We start from the raw sequence: 19,286 nt of genomic DNA on the forward strand, positions 1-19,286 counted from the left end.
TCTTATTCACCTGCAGTTTCTAAAACAAACATACTACAGCCAAGTAATAGGACTAAGGGGGACAGAGCAGAGACTAAAAACTTCTCAGGGGTGAAATAAGACTTATAGCAAGAACCCAGAACCATGTGCTCCCCTCAAAGGCCATCACAATTAAGCAGAGGCTGATTGGGGGTAGATTAGGAACTCCAACTGGGGAGAGAGAAAAGTCAACATGGTGAGCTAAGACTCCACAGACAGGAATGAAGATCTAGCAGAGCAGGGTTTTTTTTGTTTGTTTGTTTGTTTGTTTTGTTTTGTTTTGTTTAGAAACACATCACAAATCCAGTGCTGCCCAATTATAAAATCCTATCAAACCATTGGTCAGCCTACAAACCAGTTGGTATGCCCCAGATAATAAAGAGCAGTTTCACTTTGCACTGCAAAGCAAAACGCGAACCAGAACCCCAAAGGAAGAAATACTCCAGAGGAATAAAGACGTTACCTTCAATAATGGTGATAGGTAAATGAGTGCCTGCAGGCTCAGAAAGGAATGGCAGGCATTTCAACTCAAAATGTTTCTAAAATAACTGGTTCTAGCAGAAGACATTCTGGTTTAGTTTCTTTTTTTTTTTTTTTTTTTTTTTTTTTTATTAAGACCTTTAGACTAGCTTTAGGTTCACTGCAAAACTGAGGAGAAAGTATAGAATTTTTTCCTATAACTTCTGGCCCAACACACACACAGTCTCCCCATTATCAACATCTCCCGGGGTGCCTAGATGGCTCAGTTGAGCATCCAACTCTTGATCTCAGCTCATGTCATGATCTCAGTGTTGTGAAATCAAGCCCCACATTGGGCTCTACGCTGGGAGTGAAGCCTGCATAGGATTCTCTCTCCCTCTCCCTCCATCCCCCTACCCCACACTCTCTTGGAAAACAAAGGAAAAAACAAACCAAAAAATTCATCTCCTACTGGAGTGGGACATGTGTTACAAATGATGAACCACAAAAATCACCCAAGGCCCATTGACTACATTATGGTCCATTCTCGATATTGTACATTCTATGGGCTTGGAAAATGTATAACATTTGTCCATCATCAATCATATTATCATACAGAGTATTTTCACTGCCCTGAAAATCCTCTCTGCTCAGGACACGTTTGTGGCTCAGTGGTTGAGCATCTGCCTTTGGGTCAGGGTATGATCCTGGAGACCCGGGGTCAAGTCCCACATCAGGCTCCTTGCATGGACCCTGCTTCTCCCCCTCTGCCTATTTATCTGCCTCTCTCTGTGTGTGTTTCTCATGAATAAATAAATAAAATCTTTTAAAAAATCCTCTCTGCTCTATCTATTCATCCCTCCTCTCTCCTTGCACCCAACCCCTGGCAACCACTGATCTTTTTACTTTCTCCCTGATTTTGCCTTTTCCAGAATGCTATATAGTTGGACTTAGAAAGAAAGTAGCCTTTTCAGGTTGGCTTCTTGCACTTAGTAATATGCACCTGAGGTTCCGCCATGTTTTTTTCATGGCTTGATAGCTTATTTCTTTTTAGTGCTGAATGATATTCCATTGTCTGGAGGTAACACAGCTTATTTATCCATTTACCTACTGAAGAACATCTTGGGATGCTTCTACATTTGGGCAATCATAAGGTAATCAGGAATAATTATTCAAGTGCACGTTTCTGTGTGGAAAAGGACATTCTGTTTAATTCCCAATAATGTCCATTAACAATGGACTCTCAAAAATCTTCACGCTGAGTTTCATTCTAACTAAATGCAAACCTAATGAAAATAATGTTATACAGAATATAAATAAATGAAGCAAGGGATCAGACTGTTCTGAGTTTATTTGTTCTGTCACATGTAATGGAGATTGGCATTTACATGATTCCATGACTGGCCTTTACTATTTTCCTATTAAGAGTTACAATTCATAGTATTCTTGTATTAGATGTGGGAGTGCAGTCATAAATATGGTCCTTGAGAATCAGGGAGTTTAGAGACCTGGGTAGAATAGCTTCTAAACTCTGAACCTAGAGTTCTGGTCAAGAGGAGACTTCCTTTCAAAACTAATATTTACTGAGTGTCTACTATGCCCAGGTAATGTCCAAGTGATAAACACAGCAATAATAAGAATTTTGTGTGTTTATGCCAGAATATCTTCTATGTGCTTCATATATAAAAATCATTCAATTCTCACAATAGTCCTAGAAAGAAGAGAATATTGGCTGGAGTCCATATTTATTCTCTCTTCCTCCTACTTCCATGAGCAGGAATTTCCCTGCAATAACACTGCTGTTACTGACTTCTTAGTCTCTCCCATGGAGAGGAGGATTTAAGTGATTTGTGATGTTAGAAGAATAAACTGGATGTGCTAAACTCATGCTGTGTGTCTCCCATTCAACTCCCACTCTCTTTGGACACATACACTCTGATGTTAGCTCTGGCTAATAGTAATAGGTTTCCCCCAAAGTATGAGTCCTGGATTTCTTTGGCAGAATTTGTTGTTCTTTGGGTGAATATGTTTATTCTGAGGTGAAGCGTTATTTAAACATATGGCTGCAGATTCTAAAACCACCTTCTCTAAAATATTTTTCTGTTTGACTTATTTATCTTAACTGGTTCAGAGATGAGGACCAATGAGGTACGTTATTTATTAGCAGCTCCTAACACCCCAACAATGAGCCTCACCCCCTATTTAACAGAAGAAACAAGCACAGAGGGATTAAGCAACTTCCCCATGATTGTACAATTGGCTTGAACCCTGGACTCCAGAGCTGATGTTTATGGCTACCATTTTAGCTTTAATACTCAGACTCCCCTTAAGTATTGCTTTTACCATCACTATGGTTTTAACAGATAGGTAAATGTGAGGCTCAAAGATATAACAGTCACTTGGCAACCCAGGACCTGAGCAGAGATCAAGAGTCAGACCACCTAATTCCAAAGGCTGTGTGTTTTCTGCTATATTCTATCACCCAATCTAGTTCCTAAAATCACTCCTTTCAAATGTCATCGAGAAGGAAGCCATATCCAAGAGGGTGGAAATGTGGGCACCAATCAGATTACCTACAGTTGCCTTCTTTTATCACTAACCAAGAAAATGATATAAAAGATTCATAAAAATTCTCAATATTAATAGGCAGCAGAAAATTAGGCATTAGAATTAAAATGTGAACATAGTCCAAGCTAGGTTTTTTCACCACCTCATATAATCTGCCATCCTCACTTTTAAAAAATAAATATTTTCCTATTAAATTACTTCTCTCTCTGTCATTGTATTTAGCTCTTTGGGTTTTTTTCTTGTCCTCCTATTCAATTCTTATCTCTACTTTCACCAAGTGTCCACACGTAAGTCTTGAGCACTCAGTCAATTAACATCTGTACTCATCCCTGATTGTCAATATGTTTGCATTATTGATATCTGATAAATCTATGGGATATATGTGTTATATATGTGCTACATTGTTCTCTGAGAAATAAATTAGTATTACATTAGCATCTCCTGATGAGTTGCATTAATTTCTTATGTGCTTGCTTACCTGAAAAGGTAAGGTTGATTCTCCAGGCTTCACATAGAGATTAATTTTTGCTTGTTTCCACTGAGATTTGGAGATTCCAATTAGATCACCTTGCTTTTGCAAATCCCCATCCAGTGATGTTCTTGTAAAAACTGAGAGACGTGAATGCTGAGACAAATGATACCAAAATCGCACCTGTTGGAAATGTTTTTGAATTACATAAATATCCCATTTACCTGTATCCAACAGCTTTTCTATAATTAAAAATATCACAAACTATCCCTTCTGTTAAATATAATCTCAATTATTGTTTTCTCCAAATATACAAGCCCAAAAAATGCTAAGTAATTATTTTGTCTGCCTTTGCACTCTCCCCTTAAGAAAAGGCTTAAAGTGCAGATGCCTGGGTGGTTCAGTTGATTAAATGTCTGCCTTTGGCTCAAGTCATGATCCCAGGGTCCTGGGACTGAGCCCTACATCAGGCTCCCTCTTCAGCAGGAAAGCCTGCTTCTCCTTCTCCCTCTGTCCCTGTGATTGATTTCTTGCTTACTCTCTAATGAAAGAAAGAAAGAAAGAAAGAAAAAAGGGTGGGTGGGCTCAAAGTGACTCTTCTAACTAGTATTTTTAACACATGCCACCAAGATGTCTAAAGAAATAGGACATTAGCACACCACTAAGACAAGTTTGAGGACACATTATTTGTCCACACCATCATGGGCAGTACCACCCTGTTCCCACAGAAGTTTCCATGGTCTTTCCTTCTGTGGAAGGACTCTTCTCTCATTTCTTATAAATCTGAGGAGGTACACATTCTTAGTGTATAAATTCAGGCTTTACTTATACTTTTTCCTTGATGTCTCAAATACCAAACCAAAAAAAAAAATATATTTTCTTGAAAAATTATTTTCTCAGGTAAAAGAAAACTGTAAGGAGTCCTTTTCATTAATTCTTTCTCATGGGGACACTATCAAAGAACTTGGGAGCTCATATAACACTGTTAAGTCATAATTTAATCAAGTAAGAAACCATCCTTGAGGAGGGAGGTGATCATTTCACCTCCTAATCACTATTAGGGATGACATAATTAATCTAAGGTTTTGAGTGCCTAACTAGGTAGTAAAAAAAAAATGTAAAGAATTATTTTAGTGCTGACAGCAATAGCTACAACATGGAATTCAGGACTCTCATTTATTCAATCAATGTTTACTGAGCATTTTCTAAGTAAAAGGTACTATGTGAGGCAGAAATTAATTCCCTCAATGGCTGGATGATTCACTCTATAAAACACATTGACAAAATCTCCATAAACACAAGTTTAGACAATTTTTTTCTTCTCCTATCTTCAAAAAGTGCACTTTAGGACTTTCTAAGAAAGCACAACATTCAGAGATGAAGAGTCTCAGAAAAAAAAAAAAAAGAGTCTCAGAAATAAAATTTTTATCTTTGGATTCAAAGGGATTCCTTTTCTGTTGCACTATATTTTAAATTCTTGTTTTTTTTTTCCTTCACTGCTATGGTTTTGTTACATGGACAGATACCTCCCATTTCATGGTACCAATTTCAGAAGAAATTCAAGTAAAAAAAATATATTTGTTAAGATTTGACAGAGAGTGAGCACGAGCAGGGGGAAGGGCTGAGGGAGAGTGAGAATCTCAAGCAGACTCCCTACTGAGTGTGGAACCCAAGGCGGGGCTCAATCTCACAACCCTAAGATCACGATCTGAGCCAAAAAGCAAGAGTCAGATGCTTAACCAACTGAGCCACCCAGGCACCCCCTGAAGTCCCCCTAAAATTTTAGATGCTCTTTTAAAAAGTCATCTAGCTTAAAGAAGTATTCTCTGTTCCAAAGTGGTACACTTTTTTTTTTTTTAAGTGTCTACTCAATTGCCACCACTTGATCAAAAAATATTTTCTGGTTGTCTACTACATTTCAGACTTTACTACCATGCTCTGCTAAACTCAGATAAGCAAGGCAGGTAAGTGAGAAATGTAAAGTCAAATGCAAGTGCTTGATTAGATTCTATGGGAGGGGAAGATTTAGGTTCCTCAACCACAATTACCTACTAGATCCCTGCAAAGTTTCAGCATGGTCCAAGCTTATTATTTTTTAAAGATTTTATTTATTTATTCATGAGAGACACAGAGAGAGAGTGAGGCAGAGACACAGGCAGAGAGAGAAGCAGGCTCCATGCAGAAGCCTGACATGAGACTCGATCCCAGGACTCCAGGATCACATCCTGGGCCGAAGGCAGGTGCTAAACCACTGAGCCACCCAGGGATCCCTGGTCCATGCTTATAAATAAGCAAAACAGAGCTTTAACCTTAGTGGTAAAAGAAATACATATGCCCCATCAGAATAGCAAGCTGTCAAACTGTCATTCAGTACATCACCAATGCTACTGTATTCTAATAGTGTATTAAGAATAAATACCAGGGCACCTGGGTAGCTCAGTCAGTTAGTTAAGCATCTGTCTTCGACTCAGGTCATGATCTCAGAGTCCTGGGATTGAGCCCCATGTCGAGCTCCCTGCTCAGCTGGGAGTCTGCCCCTCCCCCTCTCCATCTGCCCCTCTCTCCCACTCCTACTGTGCTCTCACTCTCTCTCTCTCAAATAAATAAAATCTTTAAAAAAGGAAGTAAATCCCAATGGGATCTATATTTAATAGGATAAGAGCTTAAGCTATATTTAATTTACTCCTTTAAGAGACTTGGCATTGTAGACAATTAAGGAGCTTATTAGCTCCTTAGCTAATTATAGACCAAGCTTTTAGCTTATTATAGACCAAGAAACCTTCCATAGATTTTTTTTCAAGTTTAATATTCATAAGGGTGAAATCACTGAACAAAGTCATTAATACAGCTGTGATTTCAGATAGGCACTTGTCAAGTGTGCAACCTCTGTGGCTTTCAAGCTAATACACACTAGTAGAACACTAAGCCATGAACCCAACATCATGATGTATGCTTGAAGTCCTCGCAGAATTAAAGCAGTTTGTGTTTAGTAGGTTTTCAGTTAATAGATATATTTTTGAAAGAAGAAAAAGGATGGGTAGGACTATTAGCATCAATGCTTCAGTAAACATCTGTACTTTCCCAGAGAGTGAAAGAAGCTGCTCTGTGTCAGAAAAGGTATAAAGTATTAGGGGTCTTTAGGGACTCCAGAGTTTGATGGGGGGAGAGGGGGAATGAAAAGAAAAGGGAACAAGGACACCTGGGTGGCTCAATCAGTTAAGCATCTGTCTTCAGGTCAGCTCACAATCTCAGGGTCCTGGGATTGAGCCCTGAGACTGCTGCTCAGTGGGGAACCTGGTGCTCCCTCTGCCCCTTCCCACCACTCATGCTCTCAGGTAAATAAAATCTTAAAAAAAAGAAAAGTATTAGAAAAGGGAATATTTAACTATAATGTGTATATCGGCAAAGGTGTGAAAAGTGTGTGGCTATACATATGTAACTTAATTAAAATGAAACTAAATAAAAAATCCAGTTCCTTGGTTACACTCATTACATGTTAAGTGCTCAATAGCTATATGTAGTTAGTGGCTATCATATTGGACATAGCAGAGAAAAACTTCCATTGCCACAGAAAATTACCTTTAAAAAAACTATGAAACAGGTATATTAAAAGTATAACTATTTAAGATTTACTACTTATTTCAAAATGGAATTATTTTTATGATTCATACCTGATTCATTAAAAAGTAGTAAGATAAATGTTAATATTAAATAATATTATTTCTCTTGGTTTTTCACTAAGACACACTTTATATAGACACTGAATTACAATGTTCAAAGCAATTTCACATGGTTAAAAAAAAAACTTTCAACAATGCAGTTCCTTTAATTGCAAATTAGAGGGGGGAAAATGAAGCTCGGACTAATCTATTGGTTTAAATTGTATTCTCTGTGCATTATTTTATATATTTTTTAAATAGCCAATCATTCATTTTTACAAAAGGAAAGGATTTTATTTTGTATTAATAGTTATTGTACAGGTTATGAGTACAGGTGAATAAGCTGGAAAGTATGATGGCCTTGGCCACACCACTTGCTCTTTGGTTCCTGCAGGGCTTTGTGACATTGCCCAGAGGAGTGGCCAGCTCCACACAGGAGTAACTAGGCTCTCTGATACTTAACTCTATGAAGGACCTAACAGGGCATTATTAATGAGTTTAAAATAATTTCTTCCTCTTTCTATTTCATTCGATTTTGGTCTGTGCCCAACTGAAACTCTACTCTTCAACGGTTCTGCTTCTTTCCTCAGTCGTCCCAGAATCTTTCTTTCAACTACTCCCCTATCTCACACTCCCTTGGCCAGATCTTTATACCCTCTCTCTATCTCTGCTTTCTCTGATTCACGTCAGAGTCTGTCTAGTATATGAAACATCTGTTTTACCTTCTGTTTTACCTTTAAGATCTAGAATAATAGTTTTAAAAAAAAGAAGGAAAAAGAAAAAAGAAAAAGAAGAGAGAGAAAAGAAGATATATGTAGCTCCTCAAAATTCAACTGGGACTAAGTTCGTGTTGGGAGGGGGATCATTTATCACACACACACACCCTCTCAACATTACCACAGTGACTTTTCTGACTCCTAGTCATAATTATGTTTTTGCTTGAGTATTCTTCATCTGAATAAGCTTAATTAGAATCTTCGGTAAAATGTAATGTTTTCATTTAAATGACTAGCCTCCATATGTTTTGCTCATGTACAGGTGGAGAGTAATTGTTCAGCTTTTCCCCCCATATACTGTTGCCCTCTCTAGAATACATCCCATACTCTAATGTCTATCCTTGGATTAAACAGAATAATCAGAGAATGAAGTGTGATTGTACCATTGCAAGCTCCACTCCATAATTTTTATTATTATTATTTTATTTATTTGTTTGTTTTTACTAAATTTCTCCACGTGAGTTCATCACTCTAGTTGGGGAACATTTTAAGACATGGCGTTTCAAAACTCAAGAGAATTATTATTATTATTGTCATGGTGTACTTACCCTCTTGAAGCACTTAACACTGAATTGCTGTCAGAATGCCTAAATTGTCATTTCATTAGGGCAAAGCATGTACTTAGGTTGTCCCTATTCCCAGCATTGAGGGCTGTAATCAGCAAGGAACAGGTAAGCAATATGCATGTACTGAATCAGAGAAAGAATGTTTACATTGTTATCTCTGCGTACATTCAGGAGATGATTCTCAGGAGAACTATTTTTTTGCTTTATTTTGTTATTTTTACTGCCTTGAATATAAACCAAATGATGATTCATCTGTCTCTATTGGTTGCTGGAAAACTTAGTTCAAACATATAGCTTGGCTCTAATAAACCTTATTTGTGGAACCAACCCATTTCTTGCCTCACCTATTTTTACCCTGATAACCTCATCCAGTCTTTTAAAATTTTTATTATCTTTTAAAGAATATTAAAACAAGTGCAAAACAAGTTGGGGAGTTTTTTTTTTAATAGACTAACGCAAAGAAGGTTGGAAAGCAGAAGCTTTGTGTTATCAATCTTCCTGTCTTTAATTGTGAAGTCCTAAAAGTAATTTTGTACAGTAACTCAAATATGAGAACTCAGAAGGTATTAATACCTACCATAAATCTCCTTCATATTTGATATTTCCGTTAATTCAAAACAGTAACAGCATCTCAACATAAGTAAGAAATAGTAGCTTCTGGCTCCCATGTGTTCTGTTTGTCCTATCTCCTGGCCATTCCATGGAAAAATGCCAAGTTTCCAACAGTAACTTGAAGGGACTTTTGAAGCTCTTAAAGTTCACATCTTGAGCAAGGAATGAGTGGGTGTAGGAAAATTTGTGCATGTTGATGCCATGTGCTGGCTATACAAAAAGCACAAGATAATTCACAGAAAATTACTAGCTTGTTGTTAAAAAAGGAGACTCAAAAGAAAGTTTCCTGGTTTTAAAGTCCTTTCAAAAAAACATTCCGAACTGTATTAGCTTCATGTGATTAGTTAGGGAAAAAATGTAATTTCATAAAATGAAGACTTTAATCATATCAAAGCACCCAGGATCAGTTATCTCCCTGCCTAACTTTACCATTTTATAATGACAAACATCTGCTATTCCACGAATATAACTATTATTAACATGTTCCAATTAGGAAGACTGGCTGGATTTTCTGATTACTCAAGAAGATAAGAATTCAGTTTGTTTGCTTATTCTGTAACTTTTATGAAAGAAAGTATTACATATTACCACAGACTTGTAAAAAAAGTAATACTATATTCTTAGCAAACTCCTTTGGGAAAGAACATTAAGCTATGTGTATGTCAGACTATAAATAACCTTCTCTCGCTATCTAATTCTACTTCCTAAACCAACAAGTATGATCAAGTAACCCAAATATCCCTCCCTCCAACTCAGAAGTCCTAACATTCAAGCAGATACAGACAAAAGAGTAAAAAACAAACACCTCTTCTGGCCATCTGTTGACGGCTCTTCGAAACACTTTTCTAAAAAGCAAGGCAAACCACTAACTCAGTATTTGAGGCCTTGGGAGGTTGAGTACTTGGTTCTGAGAAATAAATCAGCAAGGGTCTAAACTGCTGAGGATTTCACAGAGGCCCCACCACAGCTAAGTTCCAAGTTTAAGCAACAATAGAGAAAAAATGCTCCCAAGTGGAAACAATCATATGTTGAAACAATCCCAATGACCACAAATTAATGGCCACCAGTATACAACAATGGAAAATGTAGATCATCTTTCAAAAAGAGAAGATGTTTATGATTTCTGATTTCATCTCAGAAATTTCTAAAAAGCCTTAATGTTTGCTTTCAAATTTCTGCAGAACAACTAGACTTAATGCATTTTATTGTTTTGTATCCAATGCCTTATGTATATAACAATGGTGATCACATCACTTCGGCATATGACCTTGAATTAAAGCTAAGCAAGCTTGTAAACTACTTTTACAGAGCAAGTAAATGCTTCAGGAGTTCTCAAAAAAAAATCTATATCTATCACATAGGATTTAATTGAAATCAAACAAAGGAGAACAAGTATAGAGTGCACTGGGTGAAGTGGAAGTGGAGTCCAGGAAGTTATTTTAAATGTAATCCCCACAGAGAAATGGGCAGGGAATAACAAGGGGGAAAAAAAGAGAGACAGAGGACAATCCACTAAGAGATCTGAACACTCCCATTTAGATTTATATCAAGCTGAACATATAATTAGATTTATTCCTCTGAACAATATATAATTTGTCACCAGGAATGCCTGCATAAACTGCTGGACCCCCACATTTATGGATGATGAATTTAGTGTGCAGCAGTATCAATATGCATTGTCTTCTGATAACTAAAAAAATAAAATACACTGAAATCCTGAGGGCTTAGAGGCTTTCTAGAACTCTCTAAAGGACTGAAAAGAAGGCAAGCTGAATAGAAACATCAAATGTGGGTGTTAGTTCTATGGAAAATAGCAGAATTCTGTTTAGTGAACACCTATTATGTGGCAGATACTTTATTTAATGACATTTTAATCCTGACAAATGGGGCACCTGGGTGGCTCAGTGGATTAGTGTCTGCCTTCAGTTTAGGTTGTAATCCTGGGGCCCTGGGATCCAGTCCCACATCAGGCTCCCTGTAGGGAGCCTGCTTCTCCCTCTGCCTGTGTCTCTCTGTGTCTCTCATGAATAAAACCTTTTATAAAAAAATCCTGACAACCATGGGAAAAAGGTACACTAATATTACGCTTCCAGTGCAGACACGGAGCCTCAGAGTAAATATAATCTGTGGCAGAACTGAGGTTTGAACCAAGTCGGCCTGACTCAGAAGCCCTTCTTTGCTTTCTTCTCTCTATTGTGCTGGCAAAATGGACAGAGTCTGTATGGTCTATGTTTACTGGGCACCACCAAGACTAACTGAAAAAAAATAAAATTTCACAAAATGTAATAAATTTTTTCTGCACATACTTAATCCCTCTTTATTCCCCTTTTCATCCTACTTTCCGCTAGCCCTTGTTTGGCTTATTTTATTCTACATAATTAAACTTGTGGCCAAAATGATCAACAGTTTTGGCAATATGTAGCCACAGCTTTGGATTACTAGAAGGACTATATGGGAAGAATACAAAATGACAGAAATATTCTTTGATAGGCCCCAAAAAAGAACCATTTAAGTTATATGTTGCAAATGGTCTTTGGAAGGACATGACATTTCATGTTGAAATAGCTCATATAAATCCTCAGTTCGTCATGAAAATGGCAGTAAAACATAGCAGGCATTTACTAGCATAAGTAACCCACACCTAACAGTTTATACCACAGAATGGCCAATGGAAATTCCAACAACTGGTGACCTGACATGGGGTGGAAGCAGTGAGTGCTTTTATAAGAATAGGACTTCCAAGCTTGGCCACTCTTGGAGATTGATGTGATCTGAAATAAATGAATGATCCTACAAAAAAAAAAAAAAAAAAAGGAAAAGTCACATGGATATAAATTCTGAAATCAAATTAAATGAAGCTTGTAAGCTTACAATTAGATATTCAACATGCCCTCATGAAATTCTCATGAGAGCATTATTTTTAAGTTTCTTCACAAAGGATGTGAGCCTGTGGAATGAGTTTGGTTTCTCCTGGGGCTTACGTGTTTCACATTGTTGTCTGTGCTACTGGGGATGAAAGCTTAATTAAAGATCTAATCTGAGCGTTAACAAAATAACTGCTTTTAGATTTTAACTACAGTGGATGTGCTCATGGCAAATGTACAGGGGGATAGCATCTCTTAGCAGCTCAAAAGATCACACATTCTGAACTGCTGTCAGGGGTAGTTTCATTGCATATTAAAAATTTACAAGGAAGGTTATGTGGAACAATGTCAAGGCCTGATTCTGCCCTTTGATAATCAGGAAGTGATACACAACTTGGAAAGCACAGTATTTTGACTGAAAAATACCATATTCAGAAAGTGATTTTCCTAGATACAGGGCAGTGCTCACTACACAGAAAGGAAAGGATTTCCAAAATAAACTGTATTATTTTATAGCTACCACCACCTGTTTAACCAAGCAATCAAAGTTGCAAATGAGCAGTATCATCTCTGAATGAAAAAATAGAACCAGTTTATATGGGCTTTTTTAAAGTAGGCTCCACACCCAATGTGGGGCTTAAACTCATGACCCTGTGACCAAGAGTCACATGCTCTACTGACTGCATCAGCCAGGCACCTCTATATGAGCTTTAAGATCCCAAAACCAACAGAGAAGAATAAAATTTCAAACCAAGAGTGATAGAAACTATATAAGTTCATTAAATTCTGTTTCCCTAATTCAAACTAAGAGTGATAGAAACTATATAAGTTCATTAAATTGTTTCACCTATAAAAGAATAGCATAGGAAAAGAGGATTTTGAAAAAAATTATCCCAGCTTAAAAATCCTCAGGTTCAACTAAAAAGTCTCATAAAAGACTAATCAAAATTCTAGAAAATAACAAATATTCAAGGAACCTAGTCCCCTGATCATTTAAAAGCAATATATAAAAATTTCAAACAAGCAGTTAATAAAGGAAGGCACATATAAACTAAAACTCCAATTCTAAAAGAAGCAAAAGGTTTAAATAAATTAGCTAAGCCACAAAAATGACCGGAAAGGTGATTTAAAAAATCTACTGGAAATTTATGGCACCGCAGTTGAGTTTTATTTTTAAGGAATACTTGTAACATTATTGAAGGGATCTTAAGTCTTAGAGAAATATGGAGAACTCCTTGACTCATTTTATATTGTCAGATATCTCTAATTTAAAAATTATGGAAATGGAAAAATAAGAAATAAACTTCAGAGTAATGTCACTCATGGCCATAGATATAAAATTCTAATTATAAAGTTATCAATTACATTTGAGATCCTTATAAAAAATATAAGTCCTGACTGATAATATTAAATCAGTCAGGACTATAAAAAATATTAGTCCTGACTAATCAGAGCTTTCCAAGAATGGAAGCTGAGTTTAATTTAGCTGCTCTATCAACATAGTCAATCAGATCAACAAATCAAAGGGTAAAATCAGACTCAGATCAACAAATAATGAGAAGACTGAAGAAAAAAAATAGCCATTCCCAATTTAAAAAAAAGAAAATATTAAAAGTAAACAATTAAATGAAGACTAAGACCAACTCCAAAATAAATATCCCAAATGGCAAACAGAGCTATTTTAATTAAATAAGAAACCAGAGATTTCTATCCTTATTAATAACAGATATTACCTTAGACTAACATTATCTTATAGGCCTAGTGAATCTGATAGTCTTGAAAATAATAAATTATAGTAAACATAATAGAAAATAGAGTTCTCATGTTTTGCCAATAATATAATAGTAAAAGTAGAAACTCCCAAGGCTTCTATTTTTAAATAATTACAATATTAATAAGAGAATTTGGTAAAGTAAATAGAAACAGATATTATTTTTTTAACTTTAGAATAAGACCCTAGATTTAGAAATGGTGAGAAATATTCTCCTCACAATTACAGCAATACAAAAAAATAAGTTTGAATAACTTTAACAAGAAAAGAACAGAACTTTAATGAAGAAAATTATAAAAACTTGTGGAAGACCATAAACCCTCTGATTAAATAGAAATAATATAGTTTTAGATGAAAAGATATTAAAATATTAATTTAATGAAAATGTATTTGAAAGCTAAATAAAATCCTAAGAGAATTTTAATATTTATAAAACAAAAGGACTTCTAGGAAAATGTCTCTGGATTTACTTTCTTATAAGTCTTCTATGCAGAATATACTAAGAGAACAATGGGATAATAGTATATCAAGGAGATTGTTCCTGATAATCTGAATTGTTCCATGTAAAATTCCTGTACACCCACAAACCCAGAAGGGTGACATGACTACATAGTACAAGAATTAAAGAATGAGGGGGTCAGCCTCCGTGCATTACACTGTCCGTGCCAACCACAACCTCACCTTTTGCAAAGCATGCACCTGCTTTTAATGCAATGGTCTAGAAGGGACTCTACATGATCTGAGAACATGTAGAAACCAGATTTATAAATATAGATACAAATATCATGAACCAATATTATGATATATAATAAAAATCATGAATACCATAAACAAAACCAAGTAAGATTTGGTTCATAAATGCAAAGGTGGTTTAATTTTTTAAAAATTCACCTTATGAACAAACACAAAAGATAATGATGATATGATTATAATGATACAGAAAAAAATCTGACAAATTTTAACATAGGCTCATATATACAGACAAAAAATACATTATGAATAGAAGGGAACGTTTTTATCTAATAAAACAAAACAATTTTTCAGCACATATAGCACTTAAGGTTGAATTACTGAAAATTTTCTTCTGAAATAAGAAGTATAGCAGCTATCACCAGTTGTATTTAACATTTGTCCAGAGTCACTAGCCAGTTCAATGAAACAAAGAAAACAGAAGGCTTAAGATTTAGAAACAAGGAAATAAAAATCATCATTTGCAGAGAAAATAATTGTGAACCTAGAAAGTAAAAAATTTTTAAAATAATATATATATATACACACACACTCTCTTAACTATAATAAAATTAGCAGTTATTGGATACAAGATCAATATTTAAAAATATAATTGCACTTCTATATAATAGCAACACCAAAAAAGTTAATATAACTTATAATAGCTGTAAGCATATCAAAAACCTAAAAAAATTAGTGTTTTTTAAATCTACACACCAAAAGTTTCAGAACATTTAGAGAAATTAGAGATGACCTAAATAAACTGAGAAATTAGAGACATTTGAAAAGATCATTTGTCAATAAAATATAAGTAAGGGTTACAAATAAGAAATCACTTTATACCCACAGATTAGAAGAATTTTAGAGAATATAATGCCTATTGCTGATAGACAAATGAAAAAAGGCATTCCTATTTCGTTAGTGGAATTTTAAGTATTTAATGATTTAAGGGGAGAGTACATCTTAAAAATATATAGTGCCAGTCATAGTCATTTACTGCATGGAAATGAAAGCATCCTATATAAGAAAATGTGTACAAGAATGGATCTTGCAGCACTCTCATGATATTGTCACTCAATAGGATAGATACATTTTGCCATATCCAGACCAAAGAATTTAAGCAAGCAACAAATTAGGCTGCTTCCACTTCTAGGCAATGTTGAGTATCAGGGACAAGATTCAGTCGTCTTGAACTAGCCAAAAACAAAACAAAACACACAGAAAAAGACACCCATACACGATCCATTAGACATTGGTTTATGTAGCACAATGAAAATATAGGAACACAGGATAATGATCTCTCAGAGAGGAAAACCAAATGAGCTAAGCCATACTATTTCCCTAGCTTACCACCTAAATAGAGTTTCTAGCTCTATGTAGAAAGGTAGGAGCCAGGAGGAGTATGGTGGTGTCTTTAAGTTGAAAAGATGGAGGTGCTACTTTGGGGAGACTCAAGTGCCTAGAGTTCGTAAGGCAGCATACCAGGATGACAGGGCTGCAAAGAGAGAGAGGTCCAGAGATCTGCAGAGTCTCCTCTTTCCCCAAATCCCCACCTGAGCAAATGACCAGTGCATGGACGTGAGAAAACTATCTGAAATGGGCCACTGGAACATTTCCCAGAGGTTACAATGGGCCAGAAATGGAAGGCTCTTGTACCTATCACCAAAATGAAAAAAAAAAAATTATACAAAAGGATTGGATGGAGCACTCAAGTCAAATGAAAACTTATGTCCAAACAAAAACTTGTATGCAAATTTTGCAGAATATTCGTAGTGACCAACATTTAGGAAGAACCCAAATACCCTCCAACTGATCAATGGATAAACAAACTGTGCTTTATCGATGTAATGGATTACTACTCAGCAGTCAAAAAAGAAGGAACTACCACTGCAGTCAACAACATGAATGAGTCTCGAATCCATTCAGCTAACTGCAAGACAGATAGACTCCAAAGGCCACATACTGTAGGATCCTATGTATAGGACGTTGTGGAAAAGGCTAAACCATAGGGATAGAAATCAGATCAGTGGATGTCAGTGGCTGGAAATGAGACAGACGTGGACTATTAAGCTTTGGGAGGGGGGAATGGAACTCTGTTATATCTAGAGTTTTCTGATGGTTACACAATTATATATGTTTGTTCAAACTCAGTGAAGGTTGAATTTTATTGCATTTAAGTTATACTTTAACAGATGGACAGGGCCCTCAGATACCTGGGTGGGGTGCCATGAATGGCAGGGTCCCTGACACTGAAGGAGGCAGGCTGTGCCATCATTTGTGTAATGCCCTTCCCATAATAAAGTCTTCCAAGAGGTCACACCACTAATAAAAATAAATATCATTATATATTATATAATTAAACATAATATTATATAATTTAAATATTTATATAATATGTTATAATATAAATATTACAATATAAATACATTAAATATATATAAAAAACAGAAAAAGTAAAATACAAAAGGACTGATGACTTGGAGGAATTGCCATGAGCTATCTTAATAAAGGAAACAAGATAGAGATAATAGCTACAATAAGATCTCATTCTTTGGTAAAAACAAACAGTCGCCAAAATACCTATAACTTTAAATGTATACATATCTATTATATATACATACGTGGGCATGAGCATAGATAAAGGTCCAAGATAATTAACATGAGTTGCCTGTTTGGATATTTAATAAGGTAACAACTAAGAACTGGAAAATAAGAACCAACCAAAGAAGGAAGTTTAGAAAAATCAAGATTTTACCCTAAAAAGAAGAGCTAGATAATGTCAAGCTGTTCATCTCTTACATAAAGTTACATTTAGGAGTGTACATATAGGAGGAAAAATACTGACAATTAAACAGGTTTTTAAAGAGCTGTAACCCACAGACACAAATGTCTAAGAACATAATAGGTTGATATAAGTCTACAGTCTTAAATGTGGGAACCATGAGTCTGACCCTGCTGCTTCTCTCCCAGAATTCCCACTTCATTTGTCCTTGCACTTCCTGGTACTGATTTTTCCCCTTCTCATTTATGATGTAAGACCACTAGTGATCATCTTTAAGTTTGATAATGACAATGATAGGTGAAGAAGAACAGACTGGATGGAAGAGGTACTCCCTGATGTGCCTTTTTTTTTTTTTTTTGAGATTTTATTTATTTATTCATGAGAGATACAGAGAGCGAGGCAGAAACATAGGCAGAGGGAGAAGCAGGCTCCCTTCTGGGGAGCCTGATGCGGGACTCCATCCGATGACCCTGGGATCACAATCTGGATCAAAAGTAGATGCTCACCCATTGAGCCACCAAGATGCCCCTGATTTACCCTTTCTAGAGAACAGCTGTAATTTCTTTGCTGCTCTCACTTTCAATTTTAAAAGCCATCCCTAGTTTTATCAGTTTGTTACTTGTTAACATTGTTTATATCATAGATAAAGAAAAATGCATCCTTCAATATTTAACAAAGGGGACCTTTTAGAATCATTTTTAGCATAAATCATCATTAAACAGTAATTATAAGATGTCAGAAGACTGCTTATAAATGTTTTCTAATTGTCAAAGTCCTGGTGGTATTCCTAGTTTTCTGACCAGAATGCACAACAAATAGATTTTAACATTGAATAGGCTTTTACTCTACAAAAAACCTTCCCAGGAATTACTTCATTTAATCCGCATAATAATTTTACCTAAAGGATAATTTGATTTTCCCTATTTTCTAGCTGAAAAAAAAAAAAAAAGAGTACAAAGGCATTTAGCAGATTTGTGCAATGTCAACAACATCCTAACTTAGCCTTGGGCAACCAGTGCTCTCTGCCACCCTGCTGTGGGAGACATCACCTAAGGCCACCATACGCACTGAATAGCTCCTGGAATCACTGCATTGGTTTAGCCCTGCATATGGTTTCCCTAGGACTTCCACCCATTCATGGTTATCTACCCAAGTCTTGCACACTCTCTATTCCCCTCATCTCAGCAAGATTATTTTTTTTAACAGAAAACTGATTTATTTGTAACACAGCCCACTCCCAACACTTTGATAAACATACATGTAGAAAGAGTCACACTTAGCCATTTAGCCAAAGGCAGAGCTTCATGGCTCTCAAAACAGCAAGCCCATCGCTCCCAGGGACCCAAGTGCAGGGCCAATCTGAACACACCAACAGACAAGCTCCCAATGAGGATGGCCCTTGGTCTCAGAGTCTCACTCTTCCCGGACACCTCTTAAACATAACTGCAGGGGTGCCTGTTGGCTCAGTGGTTGAGCCAGCTCAGGCTGTGATGATGGGGTTCTGGGATCGGGTCCCACATCAGGCTCCCCACAGGGAGCCTGTTTCTACCTCTGCCTATGTCTCTGCCTCTTTCTGTGTCTCTCATGAATAAATAAAATAAACATGCAAAATAAAAAACGTTTCTTAACTGCAGCCTTCTACCCCGCACCCCCCACCAAGCCAAGTCCCAGCCTCTGAGCCACTGGAGAAGTTTCGTTTGTAGGATCACCGACATGCTTCCGGCCTTACAGAAAGTGTTGTGTCTCCGCCTTTTAGAACAAAACTAATTGGTCACATGCTTTCATAGACTGAATGGTCACCATGGTCCTCCAGAGAAATTTCACATTCCTAAGCCCTCTGTAATTCCCCTCTTTCCTCGCCTGCTTCATCATTTCTGTACTCTGCCCAAGCATGTGTCTCTCAACTAGAACCACCTGCAACTCTCCCATCCTCTTCTAGCATATTCCCTCAATTAGAACATCTCCCTTGGCAGCTCTCCTTCCTTATTTCAGCCTTTCTGGCAACTTCTCATT

The 19,286-nt window shown here is 36.4% G+C and overlaps 1 protein-coding gene across 1 annotated transcript in view; it reads right to left on the reverse strand.

The window, feature by feature from the left end:
• MALRD1 (MAM and LDL receptor class A domain containing 1) overlaps positions 1-19,286 on the reverse strand; it is a 649,658-nt gene that overhangs the window by 544,357 nt on the left and 86,015 nt on the right. The window contains 2 exon segments of the mRNA XM_049096644.1: positions 3,524-3,697; positions 11,820-11,918. Coding sequence (XP_048952601.1) covers positions 3,524-3,697; positions 11,820-11,918 — 273 coding nt within the window.

This window comes from Canis lupus, chromosome 2, assembly GCF_003254725.2.
Source record: "Canis lupus dingo isolate Sandy chromosome 2, ASM325472v2, whole genome shotgun sequence".
In the NCBI taxonomy this organism is placed as follows: Eukaryota; Metazoa; Chordata; class Mammalia; order Carnivora; family Canidae; genus Canis; species Canis lupus.